This window comes from Oncorhynchus kisutch, linkage group LG17, assembly GCF_002021735.2.
Source record: "Oncorhynchus kisutch isolate 150728-3 linkage group LG17, Okis_V2, whole genome shotgun sequence".
In the NCBI taxonomy this organism is placed as follows: Eukaryota; Metazoa; Chordata; class Actinopteri; order Salmoniformes; family Salmonidae; genus Oncorhynchus; species Oncorhynchus kisutch.
In genome coordinates this window covers 87,949,586-87,963,671 of record NC_034190.2, presented here as the reverse complement: position 1 = coordinate 87,963,671, position 14,086 = coordinate 87,949,586, and the positions used below count along the sequence as shown (strand labels likewise).

The 14,086-nt window shown below is 43.0% G+C and overlaps 1 protein-coding gene across 1 annotated transcript in view; it reads right to left on the bottom strand.

The window, feature by feature from the left end:
- flna (filamin A, alpha (actin binding protein 280)) overlaps positions 1-14,086 on the bottom strand; it is a 155,670-nt gene that overhangs the window by 49,817 nt on the left and 91,767 nt on the right. Inside the window, exon 24 of the mRNA XM_031793366.1 lies at positions 5,832-5,999. Coding sequence (XP_031649226.1) covers positions 5,832-5,999 — 168 coding nt within the window. The remainder of the gene's footprint in view (positions 1-5,831; positions 6,000-14,086) is intronic.

Genomic DNA, 14,086 nt, shown 5'->3' with positions numbered 1-14,086 from the left:
CTGACTAGGTTCTGGGGTTTACGAGGGCTCAACGTTACACAACGTTCACATAGAAATGTGTAGTCTAGAACAGGCATGATTGTCTGTCAGAAGGTGTCAGATCTATTGGTTACATTTCTATCTGCAACGTTCTGTCACCTCCAGTAGACCGACGAGCTCTGTGTCTCTGGACAGTCCAATGAGCAGCTGCTGTAGAGAGAAGGCGGGCTAAGAGGTCTCATTAACCAATCAAAGACTCACACACCTGCAAAGACCACAGGTTTTAAAATCTGTTGCAAATATTTCAATTATTTGCACATATATTCGAGGTAAGTAATCAGATATATTGAATTTGAAAAGACAAAAAGTTCAAAATGTAAATGTATTTGGAAGTACAGTTGTAAAGAATTAGAAAAATGCATTTAATCTGGGTTTAAACCTGGTATTTAATCTGGGTATTTAACCCTGGTATTTAATCTGGGTATTTAAACCCGTTATTTAATCTGGGTATTTAACCCTGGTATTTAATCTGGGTATTTAAACCTGTTATTTAATCTGGGTATTTAACCCTGGTATTTAATCTGGGTATTTAAACCCGTTATTTAATCTGGGTATTTAACCCTGGTATTTAATCTGGGTATTTAAACCCGTTATTTAATCTGGGTATTTAAACCTGGTATTTCATCCAGGTATTTAACCCTGGTATTTAACCTGGTATTTAAACCCGTTATTTAACCTGGGTATTTAAACCCGTTATTTAACCTGGGTATTTAAACCCATTATTTAATCTGGGTATTTAAACCTGGTATTTAATCCAGGTATTTAAACCCGTTTTTTAAATCCAGGTATTTAACCAAGGTATTTAACCCTGGGATTTAACCTGGGTATTTAACCCAGGTATTTAACCTAGGGATTTAACCTGTGGATTTAACCCAGGATTTAACCTACGTGTTTAACCTGGTTATTTAAGATAGGTATTTAACCTGGGTTTTTAACCTAGGTATTTCACTTCTTGGATATAGGGGGCGCTCTTTTAATTTATGGATAAAAAAACGTGCCCGTTTTAAGCGCAATATTTTGTCCCGAAAAGATGCTCGACTATGCATATAATTGGCAGCTTTGGAAAGAAAACACTCTAAGGTTTCCAAAACTGCAAAGATATTATCTGTGAGTGCCACAGAACTCATGCTACAGGCGAAACCAAGATGATACTTCAACCAGGAAATGGGCAGAATTTTCGAAGCTCTGTTTTCTATTGTCTCCTTATATGGCTGTGAATGCGCCGGGAATGAGCCTGCCCTTTCTATCGTTTCTCCAAGGTGTCTGCAGCATTGTGACGTATTTGTAGGCATATCATTGGAAGATTGGCCATAAGAGACTACATTTACCAGGGGTCCCGCCCGGTGTCCTTTGTCTAAATTGCTGCACGCAGTCATCCAGTGATTGAGAGGAGAGAGGAAGCTTTCAACGAACGATATATCATGAAGAGATATGTGAAAAACACCTTGAGGATTGATTCTAAACAACGTTTACCATGTTTCAGTCGATATTATGGAGTTAATTTGGAAAAAAGTTTGGCGTTTTGAAGACTGAATTTTCGGGGTTTTTTGGTAGCCAAACGTGACGCACCAAACGGAGCAATTTCTCCTAAACAAATAATCTTTCAGGAAAAACTGAGCATTTGCTATCTAACTGAGAGTCTCCTCATTGAAAACATCTGAAGTTCTTCAAAGGTAATGATTTTATTTGAATGATTTTATGGTTTTTGTGAAAATGTGGCTTGCTAATGCTAACGCTAAATGCTACGCTAGCTGCGCTAGCTGTTACACAAATGCTTGTTTTGCTATGGTTGAGAAGCATATTTTGAAAATCTAAGATGACAGTGTTGTTAACAAAAGGCTAAGCTTGAGAGCTAGCATATTAATTTCATTTCATTTGTGATTTTCATGAATAGTTAACATTGTGTTATGCTAATGAGCTGCGGGGATAATTACACTCCTGGATACAGGTTTTTTTCGTAGCTAAACGTGACGCACCAAACGGAGCGATTTCTCCTAAACAAATAATCTTTCAGGAAAAACTGAGCATTTGCTATCTAACTGAGAGTCTCCTCATTGAAAACATCTGAAGTTCTTCAAAGGTAATGATTTTATTTGAATGATTTTATGGTTTTTGTGAAAATGTTGCCTGCTAATGCTAACGCTAAATGCTACGCTAGCTGCGCTAGCTGTTACACAAATGCTTGTTTTGCTATGGTTGAGAAGCATATTTTGAAAATCTGAGATGACAGTGTTGTTAACAAAAGGCTAAGCTTGAGAGCTAGCATATTAATTTCATTTCATTTGCGATTTTCATGAATAGTTAACGTTGCGTTATGGTAATGAGCTTGAGGCTGTATTCACGATCCCGGATCCGGGATGGCTCGACGCAAGAAGTTAAACTGGGTATTTAAACTGGGTATTTAACATGGGTATTTAACCTAGGCATTTAACATGGGTATTTCACCTAAGTATTTAACATGGGTATTTATCCCGGGATTTAAGACGGGTATTTAACCTGGGGATTTAACCTGGGGATTTAACCTAGATATTTAACCCAGGGATTTAAACTAGGTATTCAGCCCGGTTATTCAAAATAGGTATTTAACCTAGGTATTGAACATGGGGATTTAACCTGGGGATTTAACCTAGGTATTTAACCTGGGGATTTAACTTAGGTATTTAACCTGGGGATTTAACCTAGGTATTTAACCTTCGGCTTGTCACCAAAAGCACTCACAAACTTCTACAGATGCACAATCGAGAGCATCCTGTCGGGCTGTATCACCACCTGGTACGGCAACTGCTCCGCCCACAACCGCAAGGCTCTCCAGAGGGTAGTGAGGTCTGCACAATGCATCACCGGGGGAAAACTACCTGCCCTCCAGGACACCTACACCACCCGATGTCACAGGAAGGCCATAAAGATCATCAAGGACAACAACCACCCGAGCCACTGCCTGTTCACCTCGCTATCATCCAGAAGGCGAGGTCAGTACAGGTGCATCAAAGCTGGGACCGAGAGACTGAAAAACAGCTTCTATCTCAAGGCCATCAGACTGTTAAACAGCCACCACTAACATTGAGTGGCTGCTGCCAACACACTGACTCAACTCCAGCCACTTTAATAATGGAAATTGATGGAAATTGATATAAAATATATCACTAGCCACTTTAAACAATGCTACTTAATATAATGTTTACACGCCCTACATTACTCATCTCATATGTATATACTGTACTCAATACCATCTACTGCATCTTTATGTAATACCACTATCACTAGCCACTTTAAACTGTGCCACTTTGTTTACATACCCTACATTACTCATCTCATATGTATATACTGTACTCAATACCATCTACTGCATCTTGCCTATGCCGCTCTGTACCATCACTCATTCATATATCTTTATGTACATATTCTTTATCCTTTTACACTTGTGTGTATAAGGTAGTAGTTTTGGAATTGTTAGGTTAGATTACTCGTTGGTTATTACTGCATTGTCAGAACTAGAAGCACAAGCATTTCGCTACACTTGCATTAACATCTGCTAACCATGTGTATGTGACAAATACATTTGATTTGATTTTGATTTGATAGGTATTTAACCCAGGGATTTAACACGGTTATTTAACGTTGATATTTAACCTAGGTATTTAACCCAGACATTTAACCCGGGCATTTAACCCGGGCATTTAACCCAGGCATTTAACCCGGGTATTTAACCTAGGTATTTAACCCAGGTATTTAACCTGGGTTTTTAACCCAGTTATTTAACCCAGGTATTTAATCTAGGTATTTAACCTGGGGATTTAACCTAGGTATTTAACCCAGGGATTTAACCCGGTTATTTAACCTGGTTATTTAACGTAGGTATTTAATCTGGGGATTTAACGTTGGTATTTAACCTGGGGATTTAAGCCAGGCATTCTAGGGGAGTTTTTCCTAGCCACCGTGCTTCTACACCTGCATTGCCTGCTGTTTGGGGTTTTAGGCTGGGTTTCTGTACAGCACTTTGAGATATCAGCTGATGTACGAAGGGCTATATGAATAAATTTGATTTGATTTGATTTAACCGGGGTATTTAATCTAGGGATTTAACCTGGGGATGTAACCTGGGTATTTAATAAGGTTATATAACCTGGTTATTTAACCTAGGTATTTAACCTAGTTATTTAACCAGGGTATTTAATGTAGGTACTTAACCTGGGGATTTAACCTGGTTATTTAACCTAGGTATTTAACCTAGGTATTTAACCAGAGGATTTAAACTAGGTATTTAACATAGGTATTTAACCTAGTTATTTATCCATCATTGATCCATTTCTCATTTTCAATTGGTTTTGTCTTGTCTTCCTACACACCTGGTTCCAATCCCATCAATTACATGTTGTGTATTTAACCCTCTGTTTCACCTCATGTCCTTGTCGGAGATTGTTTGTTGTATATAGGTGTTTATTGTCGATTCTGGTGTGCGACGGGTTTTGCACACTCTAATTGTTATTTTGTAAACTTAGATTTTCTGAGGTTTTGATGTTTATTAAACAGCGCAGTTCATTCTCCTGCGCCTGACTTCCCTGCCAGGAGAGGGAGTGGAGAGTACACATAAACAAGATCCCACAAAACACAGTGTGGAAATGGCTGCCTAAATATGATCACCAGTCAGAGACAACAACAAACAGCTGCCTCTGATTGGGAACCATACCATGCCAACATAGACATAAACAACCTAGATTAGTCACACCCCGACCTAACCAAAATAGAGAATAAAAAGTTTCTCTATGGTCAGGGCGGTTTAAAAAAAATAACCATTCAAATAGTCAAATACAAGTACTTGTATTTTCAAATACACAGAAACAAGTATTTTAAATACCGTATACTCAAATACACATGTATTTGAACCCAGGTCGGATGTACATCTGCATGTATCTGTATGTGACTATGTTTTTTATGGGTTAGGGTTAGGGTTAGGGTTAGGGTTAGGGTTAGGGGGTTAGGGTTAGGGGGTTAGGGTTAGGGTTAGGGGGTTAGGGTTAGGGGGTTAGGGTTAGGGGGTTATGGTTAGGGTTAGGGTTAGGGGGTTAGGGTTAGGGGGTTAGGGTTAGGGTTAGGGGGTTAGGGTTAGGGGGTTAGGTTTAGGGGGTTAGGGTTAGGGTTAGGGTTAGGGGGTTAGGGTTAGGGGGTTAGGGTTAGGGTTAGGGTTAGGGTTATCTCTATGTGAAGGGGCTGTTGGGGATGAGTTACGTACCGTGACCAGGAAGGGGCTGTTGGGGATGAGTTACATTACATACCAGGAAGGGGCTGTTGGGGATGAGTTACATTACGTACCAGGAAGGGGCTGTTGGGGATGAGTTACATTACGTACCAGGAAGGAGCTGTTGGGGATGAGTTACGTACCGTGACCAGGAAGGGGCTGTTGGGGATGAGTTGCATTACGTACCAAGAAGGGGCTGTTGGGGATGAGTTACGTACCGTGACCAGGAAGGGGCTGTTGGGGATGAGTTACATTACGTACCAGGAAGGGGCTGTTGGGGATGAGTTACATTATGTACCAGGAAGGAGCTGTTGGGGATGAGTTACGTACCGTGACCAGGAAGGGGCTGTTGGGGATGAGTTACATTACGTACCAGGAAGGGGCTGTTGGGGATGAGTTACATTACGTACCAGGAAGGGGCTGTTGGGGATGAGTTACATTACGTACCAGGAAGGGGCTGTTGGGGATGAGTTATGTACCGTGACCAGGAAGGGGCTGTTGGGGATGAGTTTACGTACCGTGACCAGGAAGGGGCTGTTGGGGATGAGTTACGTACCGTGACCAGGAAGGGGCTGTTGGGGATGAGTTCCCCTCCAAAGCGAACGCAGATACAGTAATCTCCAGGCTGCGGGGCAGTGTAGAAGATATCAAAGGTTCCATCCTCATTCTCCACCACGTCTACATCTAACTCCACCCCTTCTGAGGTACACACACTGCACGTCACCTAGAGAGGAGGGGGGGGGGGGGTAGAAGATATCAAAGGTTCCATCCTCATTCTCCACCACATCTACATCTAACTCCACCCCTTCTGAGGTACACACACTGCACGTCACCTAGAGAGGAGGGAGGGAGGGAGGGAGGGAGGGAGGGAGGGAGGGAGGGAGGGAGGGAGGGAGGGAGGGAGGGAGGGAGGGAGGGAGGGAGGGAGGGAGGGGAGTAGAAGATATCAAAGGTTCCATCCTCATTCTCCACCACGTCTACATCTAACTCCACCCCTTCTGAGGTACACACACTGCACGTCACCTAGAGAGGAGGGAGGGAGGAGGGAGGGAGGGAGGGAGGGAGGGAGGGAGGGAGGGAGGGAGGGAGGGAGGGAGGGAGGGAGGGAGGGAGGGAGGGAGGGAGGGAGGGAGGGAGGGAGGGGAGTAGAAGATCTCAAAGGTTCCATCCTCATTCTCCACCACGTCTACATCTAACTCCACCCCTTCTGAGGTACACACACTGCACGTCACCTAGAGAGGAGGGAGGGAGGGAGGGAGGGAGGGAGGGAGGGAGGGAGGAGGGAGGGAGGGAGGGAGGGAGGGAGGGAGGGAGGGAGGGAGGGAGGGAGGGAGGGAGGGAGGGAGGGAGGGGAGTAGAAGATATCAAAGGTTCCATCCTCATTCTCCACCACGTCTACATCTACTTATCCATCCTTTATTCACTCTGTTTTTATCAGTTACATTTTTAATTCATCCCAGCGTCACATACAAACCACACGGTGAGGGGAATTACAACGAACCAGTGACAAACAGACATACTACAAACCTAACCCTAACCCTAATCTGTTCATTTTCACCTTTCCTTTTCCAGCAGCCTTTGCATTCACAGTGATGACGGTCTGCTCGCCACTCTGGATGGTCGTACCCACACCAGCCCCTGAGAGAGGTGGAGGGATGGAGAGGTGGAGGGATGGAGAGATGGAGAGATGGAGGGATGGATGGAGAGGTAGAGGGATGGAGAGGGATGCAGAGGTAGAGGGATGGAGAGGTGGAGGGATGGAGAGATGGATGGAGAGGTAGAGGGATGGAGAGATGGAGAGGTAGAGGGATGGAGAGATGGAGAGGTAGAGGGAAATAGAGTCAGACACAAAGAAAAAGTCTGAGACTCCCTCCCTCCATGTATCATCTCCATGATCCCATGAGCCCTATTCTCCTTAAAGCACTATACCTGTAAGGAACACAACGTCCCCATGCCATCTTCTACTGTTAGACTATATTAGTAGAAAGAGAGAAAGAGAGAAAGGAAGGAAGAAAGAAAGAGAGAAAGAGAGAAAGAGAGAAAGAAAGAAAGAGAGAAAGAGAGAAAGAAAGAAAGAGAGAAAGAGAGAAAGAGAGAAAGAGAGAAAGAAAGAAAAGGTTCCAGAGGAAGAAAGAAAGAAAGAAAGAGAGAAAGAGAGAAAGAGAGAAAGAAAGAAGAGAGATAGAAAGAAAGAAAGAAATAGAGAAAGAGAGATAGAAATGCAAAAACCTAATAAATAAATTGAGAAACAATCCAACAAGAAACATAGAGACCCAGAAAACCTGAGTCTTCACCTTCACTGTCGTGAATCACTAAAACAATACAGAAATACACTACGGAAAAAGAAGGAACAGCATGTCAGAAATCAGCTCAATGTAATTGAAGAATCTATAGACTCTAACCATTTCTGGGAAAATTGGAAAACTCTAAACAAACACCAGAGAGTAATCTATCCAAAACGGAGATCGATAGATAGATACATCAATTCTCCAATCTTTATGGTTCTATAACAAACAACAGACAGCAAAAAACATATACAAGATCAAATACAAATCTAAGAATCAACTATTAAAGACGACCCACTGGATTCTCCAGTTACACTGAATGAACTACAGGACAAAATACAAACCCTCCAACTCAAAAAGGCCTGTGGTGTTGATGGTATCCTCAATGAAATTGTAAAATATACAGATAACAAATTCCAATTCGCTATACTTAAACTCTTTAACATCATCCTTAGCTCTGGCATCTTCCCCAATATTTGGAACAAAGAACTGACCACCCCAATCCACAAAAGTGGAGACAAATTTGACCCCAATAATTAACGTGGAATATGCTTCAACAGCAACCTTGGGAAAATCCTCTGCAGTATTAACAGCAGACTTGTACATTTCCTCAGTGAAAACAATGTACTGAGAAAATGTCAAACCTGCTTTTTACCAAATTACCGTACAACAAAACATTTATTCACCCTGCACACCCTAATTGACAACCAAACAAACCAAAACAAAGGCAAAGTCTTCTCATGCTTTGTTGATTTCAAAAAAGCCTTTGACTCAATCTGGCCTGAGGGTCTGCTATACAAACTGATGGAATGTGGTGTTGGGGGAAAAACATACAACATTATAAAATGTATGTACACAAACAACAGGTGTGTGATTTAACCTCACTAGGGAAGGGGGCACTATTTTCACCTCCAGATGAAAAGCGTTCCCAAAGTAAACTGCATATTACTCAGGCCCAGAAGCTAGGAAATGCATAGAAATTGGATAGAAAACACTCTAAAGTTTCCAAAACTGTTAAAATGATGTCTGAGTATAACATAACTGAAATGGCAGGCGAAAACCGGAGAAAAATCCATCCAGGAAGTGGATTTTTTTTTATGTTTGTAGTTTTCCATTGACTGTCTGTATCCCATCCCATGACTTAGGACTCAAATTGTTTCAGGCTTGTATTCTGAAAAATGAGGGAGTAAGACCACTTTGAGTGAGTGGACCCTGGGAAGTCGCCAGACCTGTTTGGTGCGCACGACCGAGAGCACGCTTTTCTTGTTTTTCTTTTATATTGACGAAGCAATTGTTCGGTTGAAATATTATTGATTATTATGACTAAAATCAACCTGAGGATTGATTATAAACATAATATTTGGATTTTTTGTCTGCCTGTTGTGACTGCCTTTGAGCCATTGGATTACTGAACAAATTACTGAACAAAACGCGCCAACAAAACAGAGGTTTTTGGATATAAAGAGGGACTTTATCGAACAAAACAAATATTTATGTTGAAACTGGGAGTCTTGTGAGTGCAACCATATGAAGATCATCAAAGGTAAGTGATTAATTTTATCGCTAGTTCTGACTTTTGTAACTCCAATACTTGGCTGGTAACTGTTTGTAATGTTTTGTGTGCTTGGCTCTGTCCTCAGATAATATCATGGTATGCTTTCGCCGTAAAACCTTTTTGAAATCTGACACTGCGGTTGGATTAACAAGAAGTTAATCTTTAAACTGATGTATAACACTTGTATGTTTTATGAATATTTATTATGAGTATTTCTGTTTTTGAATTTGGCGCTCTGCAATTTCACTGGATGTTGGCCCGGTGGGACGGTAGTGTTCCACATACCCATAAGAAGTTAAATTGGCTAAAAACACACATTTCTTCCCACAGGGCTGTGGGTTGAGACAGGGATGCAACTTAAGCCCCACTGTCTTCAACATATACAGTGGGGCAAAAAATATTTAGTCAGCCACCAATTGTGCAAGTTCTCCCACTTAAAAAGATGAGAGAGGCCTGTATTTATATATATATATATATATATATATATACAGTGCCTTGCGAAAGTATTCGGCCCCCTTGAACTTTGCGACCTTTTGCCACATTTCAGGCTTCAAACATAAAGATATAAAACTGTATTTTTTTGTGAAGAATCAACAACAAGTTGGCTCCATCCATCCAATCATGAAGTGGAACGACATTTATTGGATATTTCAAACTTTTTAACAAATCAAAAACTGAAAAATTATTCAGCCCCCTTAAGTTAATACTTTGTAGCGCCACCTTTTGCTGCGATTACAGCTGTAAGTCGCTTGGGGTATGTCTCTATCAGTTTTGCACATCGAGAGACAGAAATTTTTTCCCATTCCTCCTTGCAAAACAGCTCGAGCTCAGTGAGGTTGGATGGAGAGCATTTGTGAACAGCAGTTTTCAGTTCTTTCCACAGATTCTCGATTGGATTCAGGTCTGGACTTTGACTTGGCCATTCTAACACCTGGATATGTTTATTTTTTAACCATTCCATTGTAGATTTTGCTTTATGTTTTGGATCATTGTCTTGTTGGAAGACAAATCTCCGTCCCAGTCGTAGGTCTTTTGCAGAGTCCATCAGGTTTTCTTCCAGAATGGTCCTGTATTTGGCTCCATCCATCTTCCCATCAATTTTAACCATCTTCCTTCTCCCTGCTGAAGAAAAGCAGGCCCAAACCATGATGCTGCCACCACCATGTTTGACAGTGGGGATGGTGTGTTCAGGGTGATGAGCTGTGTTGCTTTTATGCCAAACATAACGTTTTGCATTGTTGCCAAAAAGTTACATTTTGGTTTCATCTGACCAGAGCACCTTCTTCCACATGTTTGGTGTGTCTCCCAGGTGGTTTGTGGCAAACTTTAAACAACACTTTTTATGGATATCTTTAAGAAATGGCTTTCTTCTTGCCACTCTTCCATAAAGGCCAGATTTGTGCAATATACGACTGATTGTTGTCCTATGGACAGAGTCTCCCACCTCAGCTGTAGATCTCTGCAGTTCATCCAGAGTGATCATGGGCCTCTTGGCTGCATCTCTGATCAGTCTTCTCCTTGTATGAGCTGAAAGTTTAGAGGGACGCCAGGTCTTGGTAGATTTGCAGTGGTCTGATACTCCTTCCATTTCAATATTATCGCTTGCACAGTGCTCCTTGGGATGTTTAAAGCTTGGGAAATCTTTTTGTATCCAAATCCGGCTTTAAACTTCTTCACAATAGTATCTCGGACCTGCCTGGTGTGTTCCTTGTTCTTCATGATGCTCTCTGCGCTTTTAACGGACCTCTGAGACTATCACAGTGCAGGTGCATTTATACGGAGACTTGATTACACACAGGTGGATTGTATTTATCATCATTAGTCATTTAGGTCAACATTGGATCATTCAGAGATCCTCACTGAACTTATGGAGAGTTTGCTGCACTGAAAGTAAAGGGGCTGAATAATTTTGCACGCCCCATTTTTCAGTTTTTGATTTGTTAAAAAAGTTTGAAATATCCAATAAATGTCGTTGCACTTCATGATTGTGTCCCACTTGCTGTTGATTCTTCACAAAAAAATACAGTTTTATATCTTTATGTTTGAAGCCTGAAATGTGGCAAAAGGTCGCAAAGTTCAAGGGGGCCGAATACTTTCGCAAGGCACTGTATATCAACGAATTGGCGAGGGCACTAGAACAGTCTGCAGCACCCGGCCTCACCCTACTAGAATCTGAAGTCAAATGTCTACTGTTTGCTAATGATCTGGTGCTTCTGTCCCCAATCAAGGAGGGCCTACACCAGCACCTAGCCAGACCTGGGCCCTGACAGTAAATCTCGGTAAGACAAAATGGTGTTCAAAAAAAGGTCCAGTCACCAGGACCACAAATACAAATTCCATCTGGACACCATTGACCTAGAGCACACAAAATACGATACATACCTCGGCCTAAACATTAGCGCCAAAGGTAACTTCCAAAAAGATGTGCTGAGCTACAAGGCAATAATGGCTTTCTATGCAATCAAAAGGAACATACAACTCAACCTACCAATTAGGATCTGGCTTAAAATACTTCCAAAAATTCACAAAATGGGATAAAACACCAAATTGAGACACTGCATACAGAACTCGGCAAAAATATCCTCTGTGTACAAAGTAAAACACCAAATAATGCATGCAGAGCAGAATTAGGCTGGTACCCACTAATTATCTACATCCACCTAAAAAGGAGTGATTCCCAAACCTTCCATATTAATGCCATCACCTACGGAGAGATGAACCTGGAGAAGAGTCCCCTAAGAAAGCTGGCCCTGGGGCTCTGTTCACAAACAGACCCCACATAGCTCCAGGACAGCAACACAATTAGACCCAATCAAATCATGAGAAAACAAAAAGATATTTACTTGACACATTGGAAAGACACAGAGAGAGAGAGAGAGAGACACAGAGAGAGAGAGAGACACAGAGAGAGAGAGCGAGAGAAAAAGAGAAAGAGAGAGACAGAGAGAGAGAGAAAGAGAGAGAGAGAGAGACACAGAGAGAGAGAGCAAGAGAGAGAGCGATAGAGAAAGAGAAAGAGAGAGAGACAGAGAGAGAGAGAAAGAGAGAGAGAGAGAGAGAGAGAGAGAGACAGAGAGAGAAAGAGAGAGTGATAGAGAGAGAGAGAGACTCCGAGAGAGAGAGAGAAAGAGAGAGAGAGAGAGACACCGAGAGAGAGAGAGCAAAAGAGAGAGAGAGAGATCAGGAAAACGAGCTAGTTGAACTATAAAACTCTGCATGCAGAGTCAAACAGCCTAAAGTAACAAAGAAACGGACCAGAGACAGAACCAGACCAGACTAGTGGATCTACCATCCTGGGGTTATATCCTTCCTGTTTGGCCCTGTCCGGTGGTATCATCGGATGGGGCCATAGTGTCTCCTGACCCCTCCTGTCTCAGCCTCCAGTATTTATGCTGCAGTAGTTTATGTGTCGGGGGCTAGGGTCAGTCTGTTATATCTGGAGTATTTCTCCTGTCTTATCCGGTGTCCTGTGGGAATTTAAGTGTGCTCTCTCTAATTCTCTCTTTCTCTCTCTCGGAGGACCTGAGCCTTAGGACCATGCGTCAGGACTACCGGGCATGATGACTCCTTGCTGTCCCCGGTCCACCTGACCTTGCTGCTGTTCCAGTTTCAACTGTTCTGCCTGCGGCTATGTAACCCTGACCTGTTCACCGGACGTGCTACCTTGTCCCAGACCTGCTGTTTTCAACTCTCTAGAGACAGCAGCAGTGGTAGAGATACTCTTAATGATCGGCTATGAAAAGCCAACTGACATTTACTCCTGAGGTGCTGACCTGTTGCACCCTCTACAACCACTGTGATTAATATTATCTGACCCTGCTGGTCATCCATGAACATTTGAACATCTTGGCCATGTTCTGTTATAATCTCCACCCGGCACAGCCAGAAGAGGACTGGCCACCCCACATATGCTCTCTCTAATTCTCTCTTTCTCTCTCTCGGAGGACCTGAGCCCTAGGACCATGCCCCAGGACTACCTGACATGATGACTCCTTGCTGTCCCCAGTCCACCTGACTGTGCTGCTGCTCCAGTTTCAACTGTTCTGCCTTATTATTATTCGACCATGCTGGTCATCCATGAACATTTGAACATCTTGGCCATGTTCTGTTATAATCTCCACCCGGCACAGCCAGAAGAGGACTGGACACCCCTCATAGCCTGGTTCCTCTCTAGGTTTCTTACTAGGTTTTGGCCTTTCTAGGGAGTTTTTTCCTAGCCACTGTGCTTCTACACCTGCATTGCTTGCTGTTTGGGGTTTTAGGCTGGGTTTCTGTACAGCCCTTTGAGATATCAGCTGATGTAAGAAGGGCTATATAAATACATTTGATTTAATGATCTAAGTGTTCTTACCCAGAGACGGAACCAGACCAGACCAGACTAGTGGATCTATCTTCTAAGTGTTCTTACCCAGAGACGGAACCAGACCAGACCAGACTAGTGGATCTATCTTCTAAGTGTTCTTACCCAGAGACGGAACCAGACCAGACCAGACTAGTGGATCTATCTTCTAAGTGTTCTTACCCAGAGACGGAACCAGACCAGACCAGACTCGTGGATATACCATCTAAGTGTTCTTACCCAGGCCGTGGCCTACGATCGACACTGAGAAAGAGAAGGGTGGAAGCAGGGGAGCGAAACAGTGACAAAAACAATGAGAGGCAACAACTGGTGCTCCAAATGGAGGGATGAAGCAAATGTGAAGGAGGAGAGGAGGAGGAGGAGGGGATGAGGAAGGAGGGGATGAGGAAGGAGGGGAGGAGGAAGGAGGGGAGGAGGAGTGGAGGGGAGGGGAGGAAGGGAGGAGGGGAAGAGGAGGGGAGGAGGAAGGAGGGGATGAGGAAGGAGGGGATGAGGAAGGAGGGGAGGAGGAAGGAGGGGATGAGGAAGGAGGGGATGAGGAGTGGAGGGGAGGAGGAGGAAGGGAGGAGCAGGGGAGGAGGAGGGAGGAGGGGAAGAGGAGGGGAGGAGGA